Genomic DNA, 19,151 nt, shown 5'->3' with positions numbered 1-19,151 from the left:
AGGGTAGTCAAACACTGGAATAAATTGCCCAGGGAGATTGTGGAATCCCCATCTGTGGAAATATTTAAGAGTAGGTTAGATAAATGTCTATCAGGGATGGCATAGTCAGTACTTGGTCCTGCCATGAGGGCAGGGGACTGGATTTGATGACCTCTCGAGGTCCCTTCCAGTCCTAGTATTCTATGATTTATTACTCAAGTGCTGTTGATGTCTTGTTTTCATTTCTTCCCATCTGGCAGCTGTTCAAAGGAGCAATTCAAGTTTACTTAACTGAGATTAGTAGCTAGATATGTTAATAGAAAGCTAACAATTTAAGGCTGTCTGTGGCTGAGGAATGCAAAAGTTAAAGTGTAAGACTTTCTAAATAATGAGTCTAGACTTTTTCTCAGATGCCACCAGGCCAATTTGCTTCGCTTTCATAAAATTATTATAAGAACTTGTGTGTCCTACTTATTCCTGTGCAGAATCAGTGTGTTTTGGGGAAGAAGGGGCCATTAGATCATCTAGCCTGACCTCCTGTATCTCATTGGCCATAGGCTGGTTTTCCCTGCATTAAACTATGTAACTTGTGTTTGGTTAAAGCATATTTTTTCGGAAAGGTATCAACTTTTGATCTGAGTGCTTTGTTCCAATCACTGTCACTCTTTTAAAAAAAAAATGGGCCTAAGGTTGTTAAAATGTGCTTAAGGTAAATATGTAACCACTGAAAATTTGATTACTAGATTGCTGTATGGCTGCACTATCCCCATTGACTGTCCCTCCAATGTTTTGTCACCCACAAATATTATCAGGAGTGATTTTTATATTTACTTCAGATCCTTGATGAAAATGTTAAATAGAGTGAGTCCTAGTACTGATTCCTACTGAGCCCTGCTAGCAACTTGGGATGTGAGCAGGTAATACAGTAGTCGACTAACTGCATGAATTCTTAAGTTAGTCAATTATTCTATAGTCCATGCAAGAGGGGCTGGCAGCCAGTGCAATCCAGCCCTGCCATCCTGCACTGCAGCATGGGAAGGCAGCAGCCCCTGTCCTCAGGTGTCTGAGCTCCCCATGGACAGAGGCTGCTAGGGGTTGGGGAGAGTGGCAGAGGAGGCTGCTGCGATGCAGCCTGGAATGGCTACATACACAGGCTGCTCTAGCAGCAGCCCCATCCGCAGGGGCTTGGACCCCCCAAGGATAGGGGCTACTGCCGTAAAGCTGCTTCCCATGGTGAATCTGGGCCTGCTGCAGGCAGAGGCTGCTTCCCAGCAGCCTCCCCTACCTCCCTACCCCCTTGTGCTGCTGCCTCTGATCCGTGCAAAGGACATCAGGTGGTGCTGCAGAGCTGGTGCTAGGGGGAACCCTGCACTGACTCCTGCATTCATGGAACTGGGAGTCACCTAAATATTGTGTGATCTTGCACAAAGTAGGCCCATTTGGGTAGCAAGATAGATTGGAATACCCCCGTCTGTGACTCCATGTTAAGGCTGTTTACTGCACTTGAGGAGCTCACACTTGATAGTTGGTTGGTGAAATCTAAGTATAGAACTCAGTCAATTTGGAATATGAGCCCTGCTTCTTAAGTCTGCCTTGAGGCTGATACTCATGTTCTTGAATCATTCTCAGGACAGCTGGACAGATTCATGCACAAATAGGTCAACTCAATCTGCCTTTGGCTGGTTTACATTATAGTCAGGTTCCTTTTATTTGTTCAAAAGCCTCTATTCTCAGATATAAGAAATAGTTATCTATGATGTATCTTCCAAAGCCTGTTTGGATCTGCTTCACTCTTCTGTCCTCCCTGCCAAAGGTATATAAGCCACGTGCTCCATAATTACTCCCTCCAGGCCTACATCCTCTCATCTTAATGATTCTCTAATAACCAATCAGAGACTGGTTTTTGTTTTCCTTAATAACTCACAATATGCCTTTGGCAATCAGCATCTGGCTGTCTCTGGCTATATTCCCTTCCTGCCTCCCTGCCCCCAGTATCACCAACACAGTGTATGTACACAATAGACATTACACAAAGGTGGGAATTTTTATACTAATTCTAAACTGGATAGTCTGATAGAGCCATTGGTCTCAGCCACCCTTTCCCAAGACCCTCCATCATGACCATTGACCATCACTATACTTCTGAAGGAGGGGGAGTGAATAGGGACTCCCTGCAGAGCCCAGGAAATAGAAAAGGATTGTAAATGTCCCCACCCTCATCTCCCAGAAACAGCTGTCTCTGGATTTTAAGGCAGATTTGACCCATGTTTTGCTGGAGAGGGCCATTTTATGGATTTGTTAAGTGGCAAAGGGTTCTTCCTTCTCTACCCATATCTGCTGATTTAGGAAAGAAATGAGTAGAAATGCTCATCACATCCAGGACTCACAAGTGACTGTGTAGAGCACTATCTCTCTAGATCACTGAGCTGGCATTTCAAACTACATTGAAACACAGAGCTGCTATTGTGGAAGGGCAAGAGTTCTTAAGTGGTGGCTGGTAGCTATGACATGGTGGTGGTCATGTTGTATACAGGTTGGGTTCTTTTCCTCATTATGTTCTGCAGGACTGTGCCAAGTGCCATGTGGGAGGAGACAGGCTTCCTTGGTAAGATTTTTCAGAACCTACATCTCATCTTGTTCCACAGTAATCCATGTTGACATCACTGGTGGGTGTTCACCGCTAACATTTATTGCCTGCTCATTTACACATGGTAACCGATTTTTAAAAACTGAAGTTGTTCCTAATGTTTTCTTCTTCAGAGAGAATAGTAAGGCTTGAATAGTAAGGAGAAATAATGAGGCCCAAATTCTGCTGTGAGTTACATTGCTGTAAATTTGCCTTCTAGAAAACACACTGGAATCAACTCCCTATTTATACTAGTGTAACTGAGAACAGAAATTGGCCCTTAAGTTTGCATATGCAGGTCTGTTTACAGGAAGTGCCTTTAATTTTTGTTCTCTGAATGGAGCTTTAGCATGGAATGTTCAAAAAGAGTATGTCTTTACTGCACAGTGAGGGTATGTCTCTGCTGCCAAAAAAATCCAATGGCCCCAGAGCCTGGGTCAACTGATGGGCTCATGAGGCTTGTGCTGTGTGGCTCAAAGCAGCAGTAGAGATATTGTGGTGTTACTATGGCCTTAAGGGAATGAATACAATCTTCAGGATGTGGAGGTCAACAGCTGAAGGAAGCAGTCTGGCATTCCTGCTCCTTTTCATGCTGGAGCCCACCCTCTGAAACCTAGGAAGGAGAGAGGGTCTCAGAGCTCCAGGGTCCAGCTAGAATGGAAATAGCCTCACTGTTACTTTTAGCCCCATTGCACATGCTTGAGTCCTGTGATCTGGACTCTAAGACTTGCTGTCACGTTTTGGGGGAGGGAGGCTGGGGGAGGTTTGTTGTTCAGTGTAGATATATGCTTCTTAGCCCACAGGTTGTCCTAGTCTGGGTTTGAGCATCCCTACTGCAAAGCCCGACTTGACTTACTGCATCCTCACAAGTGCTGCATCCCACTGTGTGTGTGTGTGTGTGTCTAAGATTTCTGGGGCGCATATCCTGTGGTTCTTTGTGCTGAGATATCCTAAGATTGTTTTCCAGTCAGTTGTGTGAGAACATGTCTGTTTTGTGGGGGGTAGGAGGGTTGGGAAAAGGCACTAGAGGAATATCAGTACATGTAATTTTTCTTGTATCTTCATTGCAAAACTGGGGTGTTCTTTTTTTGAGTCCTTATTCATGTAGATTGTGCACATTCATGTGCACTGTAGTCAGAAGATTTTTTTTTTTCCCCTAGCAGCAACCAACCCATAGGGTCGACCTTGGAGCCCCCTGGAGTTGCAATTTCCTGGCGCTCAATACAAAGTTCCATCCTCTTATTTCCGTCTTACCACCAATGACGGTGGCTGGAACTTGCCCTTGCTCTTTCCTTGTTCGGTAAGTGGATTAGCAGTGCTTTACTAGTCTTTGCATATGGTTAGGCCATAACAGTTCTTATAAGTTTCATTTATTCAAGGACCCCATTTACCCCATCAGTTATTGGGGCATGCCTCATTCACTGGGCTTCAAGATCTGCCAGATTTGCATTAATAGGGACAAAGGAAGACCAGCAACTAATTGTCATTTTCCTGGTCTTTGAAAATCTCTCCTTCCATCCACTTTACCAAGTTGTAAGTTAACTTTATACACTGAAGCAGCTGCGTTAAAATGTCAGTTGGGGTTCAGTGGTTTGGTATGCTGTTAATTGATGACAGACTCTCTCCAAACAAGGCTAACTTTGAAGAATGGATTATATAAAAATGTCACTTTTTATTGAACAAATTGATCCCTGTGTGTTTAAAAGTGGAACTGCTCAGAAAAGCAGGTGGGGAAGCATTGCAATATTTTTTTTAATTATTTTATTTCTGCTGAAAATTTTTGACCCCCTCTAATTTGAAGTCACACCACTCCACCTTCTTGATTGTAATTATTTTAAAAAATAACACAGACACTAACTTCTGATAGTTGTATTGTCTCTTGATTACTATAGAAGAATGAATTAAGTTTCCACATGGCTCTCAAATTATTATCCACAGATTTAATTAAATTCCAATTGCAGAGTCAAATTCTAAATGCCAGAATTGCAAACTTAGGCTGAATTTTTTTAGATGATCTGACTTTTATTCCTTCAATATCTCCTTATCTTTCTATCTCCTTTTTTCTCATTCTGGTACCTAGAGTCACAAGTTGGATATGTTTGAGAGGGATACTTAGGGTGGAGGGTGTTGTGACACAGGAAGCAAACAAACATCACACATGAAGGATTTTTCATGTGTGATGCAGAGTAATTTTTTGAAGAAAGACATAAAACACCTACATTTCTTTCCAGGAGAAAGGCTGGATGTTGCTGCCTAGAGATGTGTTTCTAGAAGGATGCTTTACCTTGAATATGGCAGACTGTCCTGGGATGTGGGATGTGTCTGGAGAGAAAATAAGTTCCACCGGTTCTTCCAAAAGGAGAATCACTCGGACTTCTCTGTGTTATTTCTTTGCATTTGAACTCAGGCTCAGGTTGTTGTTTGAAATTGATATTCATGATGTAACTTCACTAGTCTCCCCACAGTAACTCTTGGGGTAGCAGATCCTGACACGGTCTCAGCAGCAGTAGCGAAATGCTAGAAGTACAGCATAACAATATTCATGGTCATGAAGAGAGCAGAACACTAATGGCTACTTATTTTTCTTGTAACTGTTTTATGTTTCATTACTGTTTCCCCAGTATTCATTCTGAGGCAGCCTTCAGCAAGCACAGATTCAGTAAGAGACTAAAGCTATACTTCTAGAGGATGATATAATAGTCGTCGAACTATTTTGGCCAATTACCACCAATCAGACTTCAACTGCTCTTCTACCTCTGCCCACATGGTTATCTCTTCGTTGCTGCACACAGCTGAGCAGAAACAGCAACAGCTGTTAGTAAGAAGAAATGAGTGTATGTCTACACTTCCAGCCTAATTCGAGCTAAGGCTGCAAATTTAGGCATTCAGAATTGCAAATCAAGCCTGGGATTTAAATATCCCGGGCTTGATTTGCATGTTCCCGGCCGGTCGACACTTTTTGAAACTTACAAGTCCGAACTAACTGCCCGTGTCTACACGTGGCAGGGAAATGGGCGTTTGAAATAAAGCCTTATTCCGAACTACCTGTTAAACCTCATTTCAGGAGGAATAACAGGTAGTTCGGAATAAGGCTTTTTTTTTTTTTTTTAACACCAGTTTCCCTGCTGTGTGTAGACGCGAGCAGTTAGTTCGGGCTTGTAACTTTCAAAAATGGCGACCAGCCGGGTACATGCACATCAAGCGCGGGATATTTAAATCCCGGGCTTGTTTTGCAATTCTGAATGCCTACATTTGCAGCCTTAGCTCTAATTAGGCTGCAAGTGTAGACATATCCTGACAGACCTGGGAGACTGGAATTGTCATTGAATTGTGTTATAAGTAAGAGGCAGGCAGTAATGGATAAAGAAAAGGTTAAAAAGAACCTATATTTCCTGAGGGTTTCGGTGTGTTTATTAATACTAGATGATACTGTGACTAGATGGTAAAATACCATTCTACAGTGTGCTGTTGCCAGAAACTCGGTGTGGTAGATACATTTACGACTCATCACCATTAACTTCACATAACTTTTATGACTCACTACTTTTAGGGTTTGTTTTCTTCTTTTCCCATGTTGTTATAATACTCTCCCACTGGCTGCCCCTCTTAGACTTGAATTTATCACCTGGGATATATTTGGGACCACCAGCACTAATTGCGCATCCTAAGAATATTTGAGTTGCTTTATACCATCTCTATATTTATACCTTAAAAGCTTTCTCACTTATACCTCTTCCAATATGTATTAAAAATAATTATTTTTTCCTTCTGGTCTCTGTTTTTCTGTGTTTCTCCCCCCCTCTCTTCCCCCCCCCCCCCACGTTGTCAGAGGAGTAAAACATGGGCGTTTTTCCTACTCAGTCATAATTGCCTGGATGATCCCCACTTTTTTTTTAAGATTTCCAAGTAATTTTATATGACATTGAAAAGTCATAAGAAAAGATGAAAGCTCTTATGCCAGAAATCAGCCATAACAGCCTCACCAACTGATTTCAGATTTGAGGTATCTCTGGAAACATCATGCCTATTTAATTCTTTTCCTTTATTCCTAGCTTTTATGTGTTACAGGGTTAATCGTATGATGGGAGGCTATCAATAAACTGTTACCCATTGTGGGTTATCTGCATTTCCCATCATGTCTGTACTTCAATATCCAGAAGAGTACATACGGAATGCTGGTGGTTGTATCTTTCCACTTCCTCAACTTTGATTTAAGAGAGAACTGTAATTCAGAGGTCCTAGGTAGAGTAGTCTTTACAGAAAACTCCTGTTTGTAAAGACTATGTACTGCCAGTGTGGCTGTAATGGAGCGGCCCACCCCTGGGAGCCTAGAGCCAGCCAGGTTTGTTCTGAGACAGAGCCCCTTTATGCTAGATAGAGGGGATTTTCAATGTCAGTTGCATTCGGTTTTGTTGCCTAATGAGCACCTGATTGCTGAAAAGGCTAACAGAGCACGATCAGAGGGGGAGCTGGAGGAAACAGGCTGGGTTTTGTGGCAAGACGAGCACATGAAGGACTGGGTAAGAGCTCTCAGGGAGAGTTTAGCAAGAAAGCTTCTGGGTCTGGGGAACTGATTTGATGTTGGGTTTTTGTGGAACAGTTTTTTGTGTGTATGTGTGTGTGTGTGTGTGTGTGTTGGGGGGGGGGCGCTAGTGGTCCCACCAATGAGTGGCACCCTGAAGAAAGTGCTTGTAAATCCTGGGTGTGTCACTGGTTATTTCCCGGACAGTGGAAGCCAGGCAGCATCGTACAGTGGCTTTGCTAGTCAAAAGTGTGCAATTTCCCAGAGAACAATGTGCTTTCCTAATTAGAGCTTGGCATAACCTGTCACTCCTGCCAATTAGTCAGCAGCTAACTGGATAAGTAAACCAAAACCCGCTGCTCACATCTATAGATTATGAACTTGCTTTGTTTATTACTAATCCTGATTAGCACAGTAGAAGGTGGGTTTCCTGCAAGATATTCACAAGAATTATATTTTAAACAAAATGCCTCAAGGAGGGATTAAGATTTTTACTTAAAAGTACCAATGTAAATGGGCTCTTTACCTGTGAGTCTTCTCACAAAGCCCATTGCTTTCAACAAGTATTTATTTATAGGAATACCCACAGAGGAGGAGGTATTTTCCAGATGTATGAAAAGGCTCAGTCCCTACCACAAAATGTTCACAAACTTAAGTGCAGAGATGGGTGAGCTCAGAGGAACCACAAATTGGCTAAGGATTTCCCCCACAGTCCTCATGAATTTCCCCATCACTCCCTCAGTGGTTAACTAAGCTAGTTACATGCAATATTGCCAGTTCACTCAGTTGGAAATTTGAAATGAAATATTAATACACACTTTTAAAGTATATACAGTATGTGGTAAAACACTTGTACCTGAAAATGCATAAGGAGTTTGAGAAGAATGAACAAAGACTAGCTTCCTCACACAGCTGTTGGTTTTTATGACCGTGTCAGCACATTCATTTTGGTGATGTTGGCCAACCTAATTGTTCCAAATTGATTTGTAAGCAAGGTCTGAATGAGCACTCCCCTGACAGCTAGTGATGAGTTGAGGGGAAAGGGAAACTTCAGGACCAGTCAGTGCCTGTGTACCCCACAATCCATATTCCAGAGAAATTATTACAGAGGATGAAACTGAATAAACTTCACCTCAGTTCATTTACACAGTGATCTGATCAGTTCCAGTGAGTATGGCTAGCACTTTCTGTGATTCTAGTTTCGTACATTTCCTGTGCAATGCAGGTGATGCTGGCATTCACCAGAGCAAGGTTTTTTCAATATTTAATAGATGAAAACTGTGCTGTAACAATCTGAACACCGTCCTCCTTTATCTAGCCCAAAGATAGCACCAGTCGCTTGCCTTGCCTAGCTAACTATCTAGGACTGTCATGACAATCAATTAAAATAGAACTCCCATAAGGAGGAAGTTGCATGACAAGTATCAATGTTAAATCCAAAGGAATTTAGCATTTTCTTGTTATTTTTAAACCACTATAAAGAGAATGCTTTGGTCAGAAGGATATTTATTGCTTACTGCATTAGTCTTAACGGGTGCCAGAGCCAGCTCTATTAAGTTGGAATTAAACTGGGCCCTCTGTTGTGTACTACTAGTTTCATTTCAATAGCCCTCACTGTTAAACTTCACTGAAGTTAAATTGATCACTCTGATTTGATTGCTAGGAAAAGTTTCCAAACCCATGATGCATTCTGCATCAAAGTGAAAACTTCTATCTTTTTTGCAATCCTATCTTAAAAAAATATTCTATAGGACAGCTCTAAGATGACTGAAAATGTATTCCTTATAACATTAAAATAGTGTTAAAATCTACTGTTAAGTAGTTACGGTGCACTAAATTTAGATTTTCTGAAGTTGCAGATTAGCCCTGAAATCTCTTGTTCCTCTCTGCCTAATAAAGGAAATTATATCACTATAATTATACCAGGTACTTCCCTGGGTAGACACACTCTTACTCTGGAATGAGTATGATGAGTCAAGAACTACTGTCTGCTAGGGATGTAAAATTCTGTTTAGTTGGTTAACCAATTAAAGGGGGTGAGCAAGGAAGCCATTCCAGCCCAATGGGGCTAGTGCAGCCCCCCTGCCCACAGCAGGCCCCTCAGGACAGGAGCAGCCCCCTGTCTGTGGCAAGTGTGGAGCTGCTCCAGCTCCTACTGGTTAACTGGAACTGGTAAGCCTCATCTGTTATGGATGAGACTTACTGATTAGCTGATTAACTATTCACATCCCTAGTGTCTGCATGGTGGATTGTTTGAGAACAGGGAGAGTATGAAACCAATGGGGCATTTTTATGTGGAGTGGGGGAAATACATGTACTTGGTTGCTTTGGAGGGGTGAATGCTTTCCCTGGAAATTTCACATGAAGGGGAACTAATAGGATTGCCAGGCCCCTGGGCAATGTGGGGTGGCCCGGCTCTGTGCTCCTGGAAGGGGCAAGGCCTTCTCATAGACTCGTAGACTTTAAGGTCAGAAGGGACCATTATGATCATCTAGTCTGACCCCCTGCACAGTGCAGGCCACAGAATCTCACCCACCCCTCTTAGAATAATCCTCTCATCTATGTCTCAGATATTGGGGCCTTCAAATACTTTGAAGGCCCCAAAATGCAAAGAATCCCCCAGCTGTGATCTGTGCCCCATGCTACAGAGGAAGGCGAAAAACCTCCAGGGTCTCTGCCAATCTACCCTGGAGGAAAATTCCTTCCCGACCCCAAATATGGTGATCAGCTAAACCCTGAGCATGTGGGCAAGACTCACCAGCCAGACACCCAGAAAGTTCTCTATAGTAACTCCTATCATCCCTCCATTGACCTATTTCCCACTGATAATGAATGGTCAATTAGTTACCAAGATCATGTTCTCAAACCATCCCCTTATCATAGAACTGGAAGAGACATCAGAAGGTCATCAAGTCCAACCCCCTGCTCTATGCAGGACCAATCCCATCTAAATCAACCCGGCCAGGGCTTTGTCAAGCCGGGACTTAAACACCTCTAGGGATGGAGCCTCCACTACTTCCCTAGGTAACCCATTCCAGTGCTTCACTACCCTCCTAGTGAAATAGTTTTTCCTAATATCCAACCTCGACCTATCCCACCATAACTTGAGACCATTGCTCCTTGTTCTGACATCTGTCACTACTGAGAACAGCCTCTCCCCATCCTCTTTGGAACCTCCCTTCAGGAAGTTGAAGGCTTCTATCATATCCCCCCCTCACTCTTCGCTTCTCCAGACTAAACAGACCCAACTCCCTCAGCAAAACCGGTCCTAGAACCGAACCCTGGGGCACTCCACTAGAAACCGACTGCCATCCTGACATCGAGCCATTGATCACTACCCGCTGGGCCCGGCCTTCTAGCCATCTTTCTATCCATCTTACCGTCCATTTATCCAATCCACATTCCCTTTACTTGCTGGCAAGAATATTGTGGGAGACCGTATCAAAAGTCTTGGTAAAATCAAGGTATATAACATCCAGTGACTTTCCCATGTCCACCGAGCCAGTTACCTCATCATAGAAGCCTTGAGGGGTGGAGGAGGGGCTAGTACAGAGCTGCCAAGATGGTGCAGCGTCCCTCTTCCTCCTACTTCCTCTGCCAGCCCTCAGAGCTGGGCGGTGCTCCCGCAGGGATCCTAAAGGGCCCAGGCCTATCGCAGCAATGGCCAGGAGCTCAAGGCCTTTTAGAATCACCAGGCCCTGGAGCAGTTGTCCCCTTATGCCCTCCCTCCTCATCCCCTCCCATCGTTGGGCCTGTTCACATGTATCATGAATTAAGGAAAAATACTTTTGAGGGAGCCCTCTATTGAAATGTTGCTCTCCTATACTCCCCTGTCCCCTTGGGGAAAGCATGAGTGAATGAATAGATTTTGCAAAATGCTCAGAAGGTCAACGAACTCAGGGCGCTGTCTGATAACAAGGTAAAATGAATTCCAGAGTCGAAGGTCTTCTGTAATGATATCCCATATCTAGACAAACAGATCTAGGGGCTGTTATCTTACTGACCCAGCTGATATGAACAACCAGGTTGGTATACTAGGAAGGACAGAAATGTTTCTAAATTATGCAAGGCAGAGACCATTTTAAGGAATGGTTCAGTAGCATTTTTCTTCATGTAAAATGTCTAAGATCATCTAAAATACCTCAGAGACCACAACCAGTAAGTGAAAGAGAGAAATAACTGAAAATCAGAAAGAGGAAGGGAAAAAGGAAAGTAATCAAGAAAATACTAGATTTTATTCCATTATCTGTGAATTAACATTTAGCTGCACATCCAGATTATTTCTCCCTGGCTAAACTCAATTAATTATAATATTACTTAAAATGTTAGATCTGATTTTTCATATAGGCATCTGTTGGCATGATTGCCAACTGTTGAGATTCACACTCAAATCTTTTAATGGGCCTAATTTTCTAATCTTTTAACTGTTGTAATTGCACAAATTTACTCCTGATTTAAATGAGATAAGTAGACCGTATGCATTTGTTTCTTGCAAAAATTATAAATCTGCACACTAGTTTTTTAAAAAATGCTTTCCCTCCAATTTACCATTTAAAATATGAAGCTGTAGCCTCTGTTCAGCACTGTGATCATCTGTGATGCAGAACTTACTATACTGAAGCCATATCTCACTTGCATGAAAATTGATGCTAGAATTGCATTCCTTAAAATGACCTTCCCCGGTCTTAGTGTATGATTTGATGCTAATGTCTGTGTAAAGACTTAAAAAAGACAATCCAGCTGCAGAAAAATTGTGCTATGGCATATTTAGCAGCATTGCACCAAATCAAAGCAGCCTAGGGGTTTACCAGTGTGTATATTCCCAGGAAGAAAAAATTCACTCTGAATCCTGAGATTAACACACAGAATTACACATGTACTTAATGTGGTATGTCGTTTTTCCAGAGCTAGAAATGGTTAGCAAGTCTAGTTTTCCTCTCCCCCTTTAGTATTATGAGATGTAGTGACTGAATTCTTTGCCAAAAGAACAAGAAAATACTAATATGCATTCCTTATGGTGCATTTTTCTGTCTTCAGTACATACTAATCCACAGAGAAGATGCTTTTGAACTGAAATACAATCCATCCAAGCATATTTTTATCTAATAGCGTTTTTATCAAGAAGGGAACAAGATTACTGTAACAACAATAACCTCTTCCAAATGGCTATATTAAAATAGTGTCATGCAAATTTTCAACTCCTCAGATTTTAAGAGCAATCATATAACAAAATAGGGCAGCAGAAAAATTAATTGTTCTACATATTTGAAAATGAGATCATTAGATACTATGTTACCAGATAGAACAGTAGTCATTAGAGCTATAAAAGTGCCTATTTATGGCTTTCTCCTCCCAGTTTAAATAAACAATATAAGCTTCATACAGGCAGTCCTCGGGTTACGTACAAGATAGGGACTGTAGGTTTGTTCTTAAGTTGAATCTGTATGTAAGTCGGAACTGGCATCCAGATTCAGTTGCTGCTGAAACTGATCAGTTTCTACAGCGGCTGAATCTGGATGCCAGTTCTGACTTACATACTGATTCAACTTAAGAACCCCAGGCATCCCCAAGTCAGCTGCTGCTGAAACTGATCAGCGGCTGATTCCAGGAAGCCTGGGGCAGGGACTTCCTGTAGTCAGCCACTGGTCAGTTTCAGCAGCGGCTGACTTGGGGACGCCTGGGGCAGAGCAGCTGGGGTGCTGCTGGGTTGGTCCAGTAGCACCGCCGCTCCTCGGCGCTACTGGACCAACCCAGCAGCACCCCAGCTGCTCTGCCCCAGGTGTCCTGATTCAGACACTGCTGAAACTGATCAGCAGCGGCTGAATCAGGACTCCTGGGGCTGAGGTGCTGCCGGGTTGGTCCAGTAGCGCCAAGAAGCGGTACTGTGGGACCAACCAGCAATGCCCCACCTGCTCTACCACAGGCCCGGGGCTTTGCTCCACGTCTCCCTGGTCTGCGCGCCTCCCCCCCCCCCCCCCCAGCAGACCAGGGACACGGGGAGCAAAGCGGCAGTGGCGGCGCGGGACCCCTCTGCCTCCCGGCTTTGCTCCAGGTGTCCCTGGTCTGCTGGAGACGGTCCCCAGCAGACCAGGGGCACCTGGAGCAGCTTTTCTCGCCCCGGAGGTCAAGGTGGCAGGACCGCTGCTCTCTGGGCGGTCCCGCTGCCTGCGAGCTCCGGGGTGAGAGACCCCCATTGGTAAGTGCAGATCCGAAATGTCGGATCCACGTAACTCGGGGACTGCCTGTAATTGTCATCCTACTCTGCTCCAGGAGTGTAAAAGTCTTTCATCTCTTATTAGAAAGTAAATAATCTATTCAAATTCCTCTTTGTTGTAATTTAGAAAAAACAAAATATTTGATTTCTAGAGTGTATTGATCATTTTAGATAATGAATTCCTGGTAATCTAGAGGGGGGGAACATATACATTATGAAAATATCTTGTTGTTTTGTTAATGTCAAAATATGACTTCGGGATATAGACTTTTTTTAATCCAAAAGCTTTATAAGAGCAGTACTTTCCAAAGGGGGCGCTCGGGCGCTCGCGCGCTCTCTCTCTCTCTCTCTCTCATTTTATATATATATATATATATATATATATATTGTGTGTGTGTGTGTGTGTGTGTGTGTGTGTGTGTGTGTGTGTGTATATAATGTATATTAGTAATTATACAATCTTTCATGTCTATATCTTCAAATCCTTTTTACAAAATCCATAAAATCACTTGTCTGAAATGTACCTGCTTTTCCCAAGTTTATTTTCATCATCCCTCTTCTATAATTTTTGGTAATGTTTTATGTCTATTTCTTTTAGGGAAAAGAGATCAAACAGTGTTGTCTAACAATGTAATAAGATCATGTAAGGGATTTTGATCTCATTTAATATTTTTTTTCTTTTAAAGAGGCAAACAAAAGACCACCTTCCCGCCTCCCAAAAAAAGCCTAAGATCACGTCTTCAGTTATTTAAAATCTTCCCAGTATGCTACATAAATAATATTTGCAAACTTTCTTGCTTATCATTACATTTTATAATGCTTAACAATTCTAGCTTTGTCTAGAGAAAGAACCGGGGGATGTGGGTAGTAGGGTTGCCAACTCTCCCAGATGGGACACCATTGCTGCAAATAGCATCTGGTCCATCTGGCTGGGAGAGTTGGCAAGCCTAAGGTATGTCCACACAGGGCTAAAGTCGAATTAAGCTTCGCAATGTCAGCTATGTCAATTACATAGCTGAAGTCTGAATAAGGTTACTCCAGCTTTTGGCACTGTCTACACAGTGGGAAGTCGAAGGAAGAACACTCTTCCTTCAACTTCCCTTACTCCTCATGAAATGAGGGTTACAGGAGTCGGAGTAAGAAGTCCTCCAGCGTGACATTATTTTGAAATAAAGGCTGATAGTGAAAACACGTGCTATTTTGTCAGTTATTCAGAAATAGTGCTGCTGTGTAGATGTACCCATAGGGAGTGGATACATCTGTATAGTGTTTACTTCAATAGTAATTTTTTATCTGGCTGTCTCTCTTAACATCCAGATACACAGGTTTTTATGGGAAAGTGTTGTGATATCTGTAGCTTGTCAGCAATGTTCCCTCTAATTTTTTCCATCCATGTGCTGTGGCAGACCAAAGGCAGCAGGCTGCAGTAATTTGGTGGAGGACAGGTATACGGATAGTTGGGTGAGCAGGTTCTTGTTCCCTGGATAGGCTGCCAGAGACTATGGCCAAGCAATTAAGAAAGTCACCTGGGACTCATTCAGAGCTGGCCTGTGGCAGCAGACGAATAGAACACTTGCAGTCAGTTTCCCCTCAGGTAAGCAGGGAGGAAGGAGAGGAGTGATAGACCGGAAAAGAGGAAGTACAAGATGGAGAAAAACTGAAGTCTACAACTGGGAGAAGTTCTCATCTAATGGGCCTGTGGGAGTGGTTGGGGAAGTGGCCCAGAGAGAGGCAACTACCGTATTTTCCGGCGTATAGGGTGACTGGGTGTATAAGACGACCCCCTATCTTTTTAATTAAAAGATAGGGTTTCATCTTATACCCCAGCGCCCCTCCGCCTCCTTTGCTCCCGGTGTCCCTGGTCTGCTGGAGATGGTCCCCAGCAGACCAGAGGCACCGGGAGCAAAGCCGCCAGGAGCGCCTGGGCTGCCCCCCCCACCCCCCGCCCCCGCCGGAGCCCCTCCGCGGCTTTGAAAGCCTCGGGGGAAGCCGGCGGCGGGGCATCCCAGGCGCGCATGGGCTGCCCCCCCGCCGGAGCCCCTCCGCGGCTTTGAAAGCCTCGGGGGAAGCCGGCGGCGGGGCATCCCAGGCGCGCATGGGATGCCCCCCCGCCGGAGCCCCTCCGCGGCTTTGAAAGCCTCGGGGGAAGCCGGCGGGGGGGCATCCCAGGCGCGCATGGGCTGCCCCCCCGCCGGAGCCCCTCCGCGGCTTTGAAAGCCTCGGGGGAAGCCGGCGGCGGGGCATCCCAGGCGCGCATGGGCTGCCCCCCCGCCGGAGCCCCTCCGCGGCTTTGAAAGCCTCGGGGGAAGCCGGCAGCGGGGCATCCCAGGCGCGCATGGGCTGCCCCCCCGCCGGAGCCCCTCCGCGGCTTTGAAAGCCTCGGGGGAAGCCGGCGGCGGGGCATCCCAGGCGCGCATGGGCTGCCCCCCCGCCGGAGCCCCTCCGCGGCTTTGAAAGCCTCGGGGGAAGCCGGCGGCGGGGCATCCCAGGCGCGCATGGGCTGCCCCCCCGCCGGAGCCCCTCCGCGGCTTTGAAAGCCTCGGGGGAAGCCGGCGGGGGGGCATCCCAGGCGCGCATGGGCTGCCCCCCCGCCGGCTTCCCCCGAGGCTTTCAAAGCCGCGGAGGGGCTCCGGCGGCGGGGCATCCGGCGTACAAGACGACCCCCGATTTTTGGGGGATGTTTTTTAACATCAGAGGTCGTCTTGTACGCCGGAATATACGGTATTCTGTGGTAATAAGGGTCGAAAGGAGCCCCACTAGTGGCTGCTACCTAGGGCCCTGGGCCAGAACTCTGAGTAAGTGGGTGGGACTGGACTCCCCCCAACCCTCCCCATGCATAGTGAGCCACCACCGGGGGGGAAAAAGGGACCTTTGGACTTTGGCAGGGTTTTCCCTTTCAAAGTAGTGACTTGCCTATGATGAAAATGACTCATGAAGCAGGGATCCCTCACCTCTGAGAGAAGCAAGAGGTAGTGGGAGGGTTGCCGCAAGCCTCTGCGGCATACTAAACATCCGCCAGGAAGCGCAGGATCCAGGGGGACCAGAGCTCTGCCATAAATTTTATGTGCACTAAGGCATGTGCATGCACCAAGAGAAATGCATGTTGCCAGTTGTGAGAGGCTGTGACTACTCTGCTAATCAGCTGGGTGGCATTTGAATCTCTAGCAGGTGACCACCCAAGCACTCATTTTACAGGGAATACTGCTTGTCAGTGATATTTTTTAAAAGGTGACTGTATTAAACACTTGCCCATCTACATCTGAAACGTTCTAAAATGGTTTAATATGAAGACATTCAAAATACCTGCCAAGCAAAATCTTGCAAGAGGATGGCTTTTCCAGTGGAATGGTAGGTTAGTAGAGCATTTCTTATTCTACAGTAGGTGAAGTTTTTCTCTTAGATATTTTTGCCTTTCTAGTTTAAATACTGAATGGACAGTACAATCTTTTTTTTTTTTTTTATAAATAGCTCCTTTTTTATATGACTTGACCTTCTCAAACTTCACTTACTCTTTTTGCTCTTCTATCCTTCCTGGTTCTTTGATTGTTACGGTACTCTAAACATCTGAGTAACAGGCAGACAGCTGTCCTATGACCTGCTGAAAGTCTGAGTTCTAGAATCTTTTCTCTCTAGTGTTCTGTGCTTATTTTATGACATCTTCTCGTGGCACACAGCTGAACTGTCCCATGAGTAAGGAGGAAGCCTGGTGGTTATTCTGTACCTACCATTAACAGAGAGAAAAACTACTGTGCCTCAGAAATCCTTTTTCTAGTGTAGAATTACTAGAAGACTTACCTGGTGTTCCCAGGTCCTTCAGGGCTGGGAGTGTGGGGGTACAAGAGTCAGGGTTGGGGAGTGAGAAGGAGCTCAGGGCTGGGGGTTGGCAGGTGTGGGGGTTGCCCAGGGAGGTGCAGCTCACTTGCCGGCTGCTCCCCATTCATGAATATAACTGTCCCTACTATCACACTTTCCATTTGATGAGAAACAATCACATTCCATGTACATCCTATTATCCTGGCACAACCAAACCCTGACCTTGCTTTAAGTTATGAGCGGAAGCTGCATACCACATTTGGTGGTCCTAGCTCTTACTGTTTAGGAGTAGTTCTTGAACAAAGAGATGCACAAACTTTTTCAAATATATAGTAGGTATCTATTTTCCATGGGGAGGGGAAATGACATACCCCATTACTGAGTCAGAATTAGCTGATTTCTTGGGAGAGTGGGAACACAATGTATTGTGATGCATAGCACTACCTTGGGGATACATTTTCAAATCCTTGTGATTTCATGATGTGCATGCAAAGAGAATTTTTTGGGAACATAGGAAACCAGAGATCCACTAGTGAAGATTGGAGCACAGGTGACATATCCACACAGTTAGTTTTCAACAAGTTGTCTTTGTAGAATCTAAATTGTTAGACATAAAAATGTGACAAACACCAGGTGAGATTAATGTGGGTGATCAAGTATAAAACATTTTCAGGACTTGGCCAGTTAGGCATTTAAATATAGTCATGGGATTGGCATCTGGAATATACTTATTATCAGAGTGTCTAGAACTGTGGTGTCCAACACAATAGCCACTAGCCATGTGTGGCTATTTGGCTGACTGAGTGTGGCTAGTTTGCTATAGCAGTAGCTACTGCTTCAGAACTGGTTGGACACCATGGGTCTATAGGAAATGGATTGCTATAATGGGAGGTGGTGACTGATTATTACCTGGGCTGTCTCCAGAAATACCTTGCACGTGAATACCTTGCACATGTGCTCTCTCTCTCTTACACACACACACACACAGTTTCTTTGGTTTCCTTAACTACTGTACTTAACATATGACTGCAAATCTTCTTAAACTTCACTGAGAAAATGTCGGAAACCTTTGATTCCAGAAGTTTTCATAGTCCTCTCAACCGCAGAGTTTGACTCTTTTTTTGCTGCTAGACTTCCAGATGGCAATGGCTATCAGAACCACCTTTATTAATCTGTTGTAGGCCACAAGATGTCTCTTCTGCTGGATACAGAACTGACCACAAAGGGCCATACATTTGGGATCTCCAGGCTCAACCATTGTGATGCATTGTACTTAAAGGAGCGTCAACTAATATTACCTGCACAAAATTCTTTGCCACTTTCACACTCTAGGGATGCACAACTTTACCTAATTCCTGGCGTTCAAGGTGCAACTCTGTTAATTTAAATACCCCTTACTCAGTTCCTAGGGCTCAGGGTGTAACCTACAGGAGCTGAAAGAGATGTACATAGTCATATCCTTTCTCGGTATTTATTAGCAATTATGAACCAAAGCAGAATCCACATGCTAACCAGATAGTGATGTGCTCACTAGTTCTGATAAAGGCAGGTGAACTTCCCCCGTTGGCCAGGCAAGGTCAGTTTCCTCTGAATTCTGGTTGCGACGTCATAGTCGCGCAAAGGAGTCTTGACATCTTTGTTCTTAGGCTGTGTCTTGGAGGTGAATTCTTCTTCCAGGTCTTTCCATCTTCTTCATACCTATGATTTACTAATAGCAGTTATACAGCAAACAAAGCTAGAGCCATGTTAAATCTACAAAAAGGTTATAATGGTGACCCCTTAAAGCTTACGTAGTATGCACAATATTTGAGTTAATTGTAGAGTTTTGTTTCTGCTTTGAGTATAAAGTAATACTGCAAATTGCATTATTGTATCAAATGTTGAATTTTTAATAGTTGGCAGGTATATAAACTGAGACGGGAAGAACACATGGAAATAGATAAGGATAGTAGTGCTGGCTTCCCAGGTATTACCTCAAAAAAGATATTTTGGCCTTG

General features: G+C 44.3%; 1 protein-coding gene across 3 annotated transcripts in view; it reads right to left on the bottom strand.

Annotated features, from left to right (window-relative positions):
* C5H4orf17 (chromosome 5 C4orf17 homolog) overlaps positions 1–18,371 on the bottom strand; it is a 30,535-nt gene extending 12,164 nt beyond the window's left edge. Inside the window, exons 1-2 of one of the 3 annotated variants that reach the window (XM_025189977.2) lie at positions 18,222–18,371; positions 4,890–5,122 (exon numbers count right to left, since the gene is read on the bottom strand). In XM_025189977.2, coding sequence (XP_025045762.2) covers positions 4,890–5,043 — 154 coding nt within the window. In that variant the 5' untranslated portion in view covers positions 5,044–5,122; positions 18,222–18,371. The other 2 variants (XM_025189975.2, XM_025189976.2) reach the window with 2 other exon arrangements.
* Positions 18,372–19,151: the final 780 nt, after the last annotated feature.

The sequence above is a fragment of the Pelodiscus sinensis genome, chromosome 5 (genome assembly GCF_049634645.1).
Source record: "Pelodiscus sinensis isolate JC-2024 chromosome 5, ASM4963464v1, whole genome shotgun sequence".
Taxonomy (NCBI): Eukaryota; Metazoa; Chordata; order Testudines; family Trionychidae; genus Pelodiscus; species Pelodiscus sinensis.
Note: the sequence above shows the minus strand (reverse complement) of the source record. Positions and strands in the feature narration are given on the sequence as shown.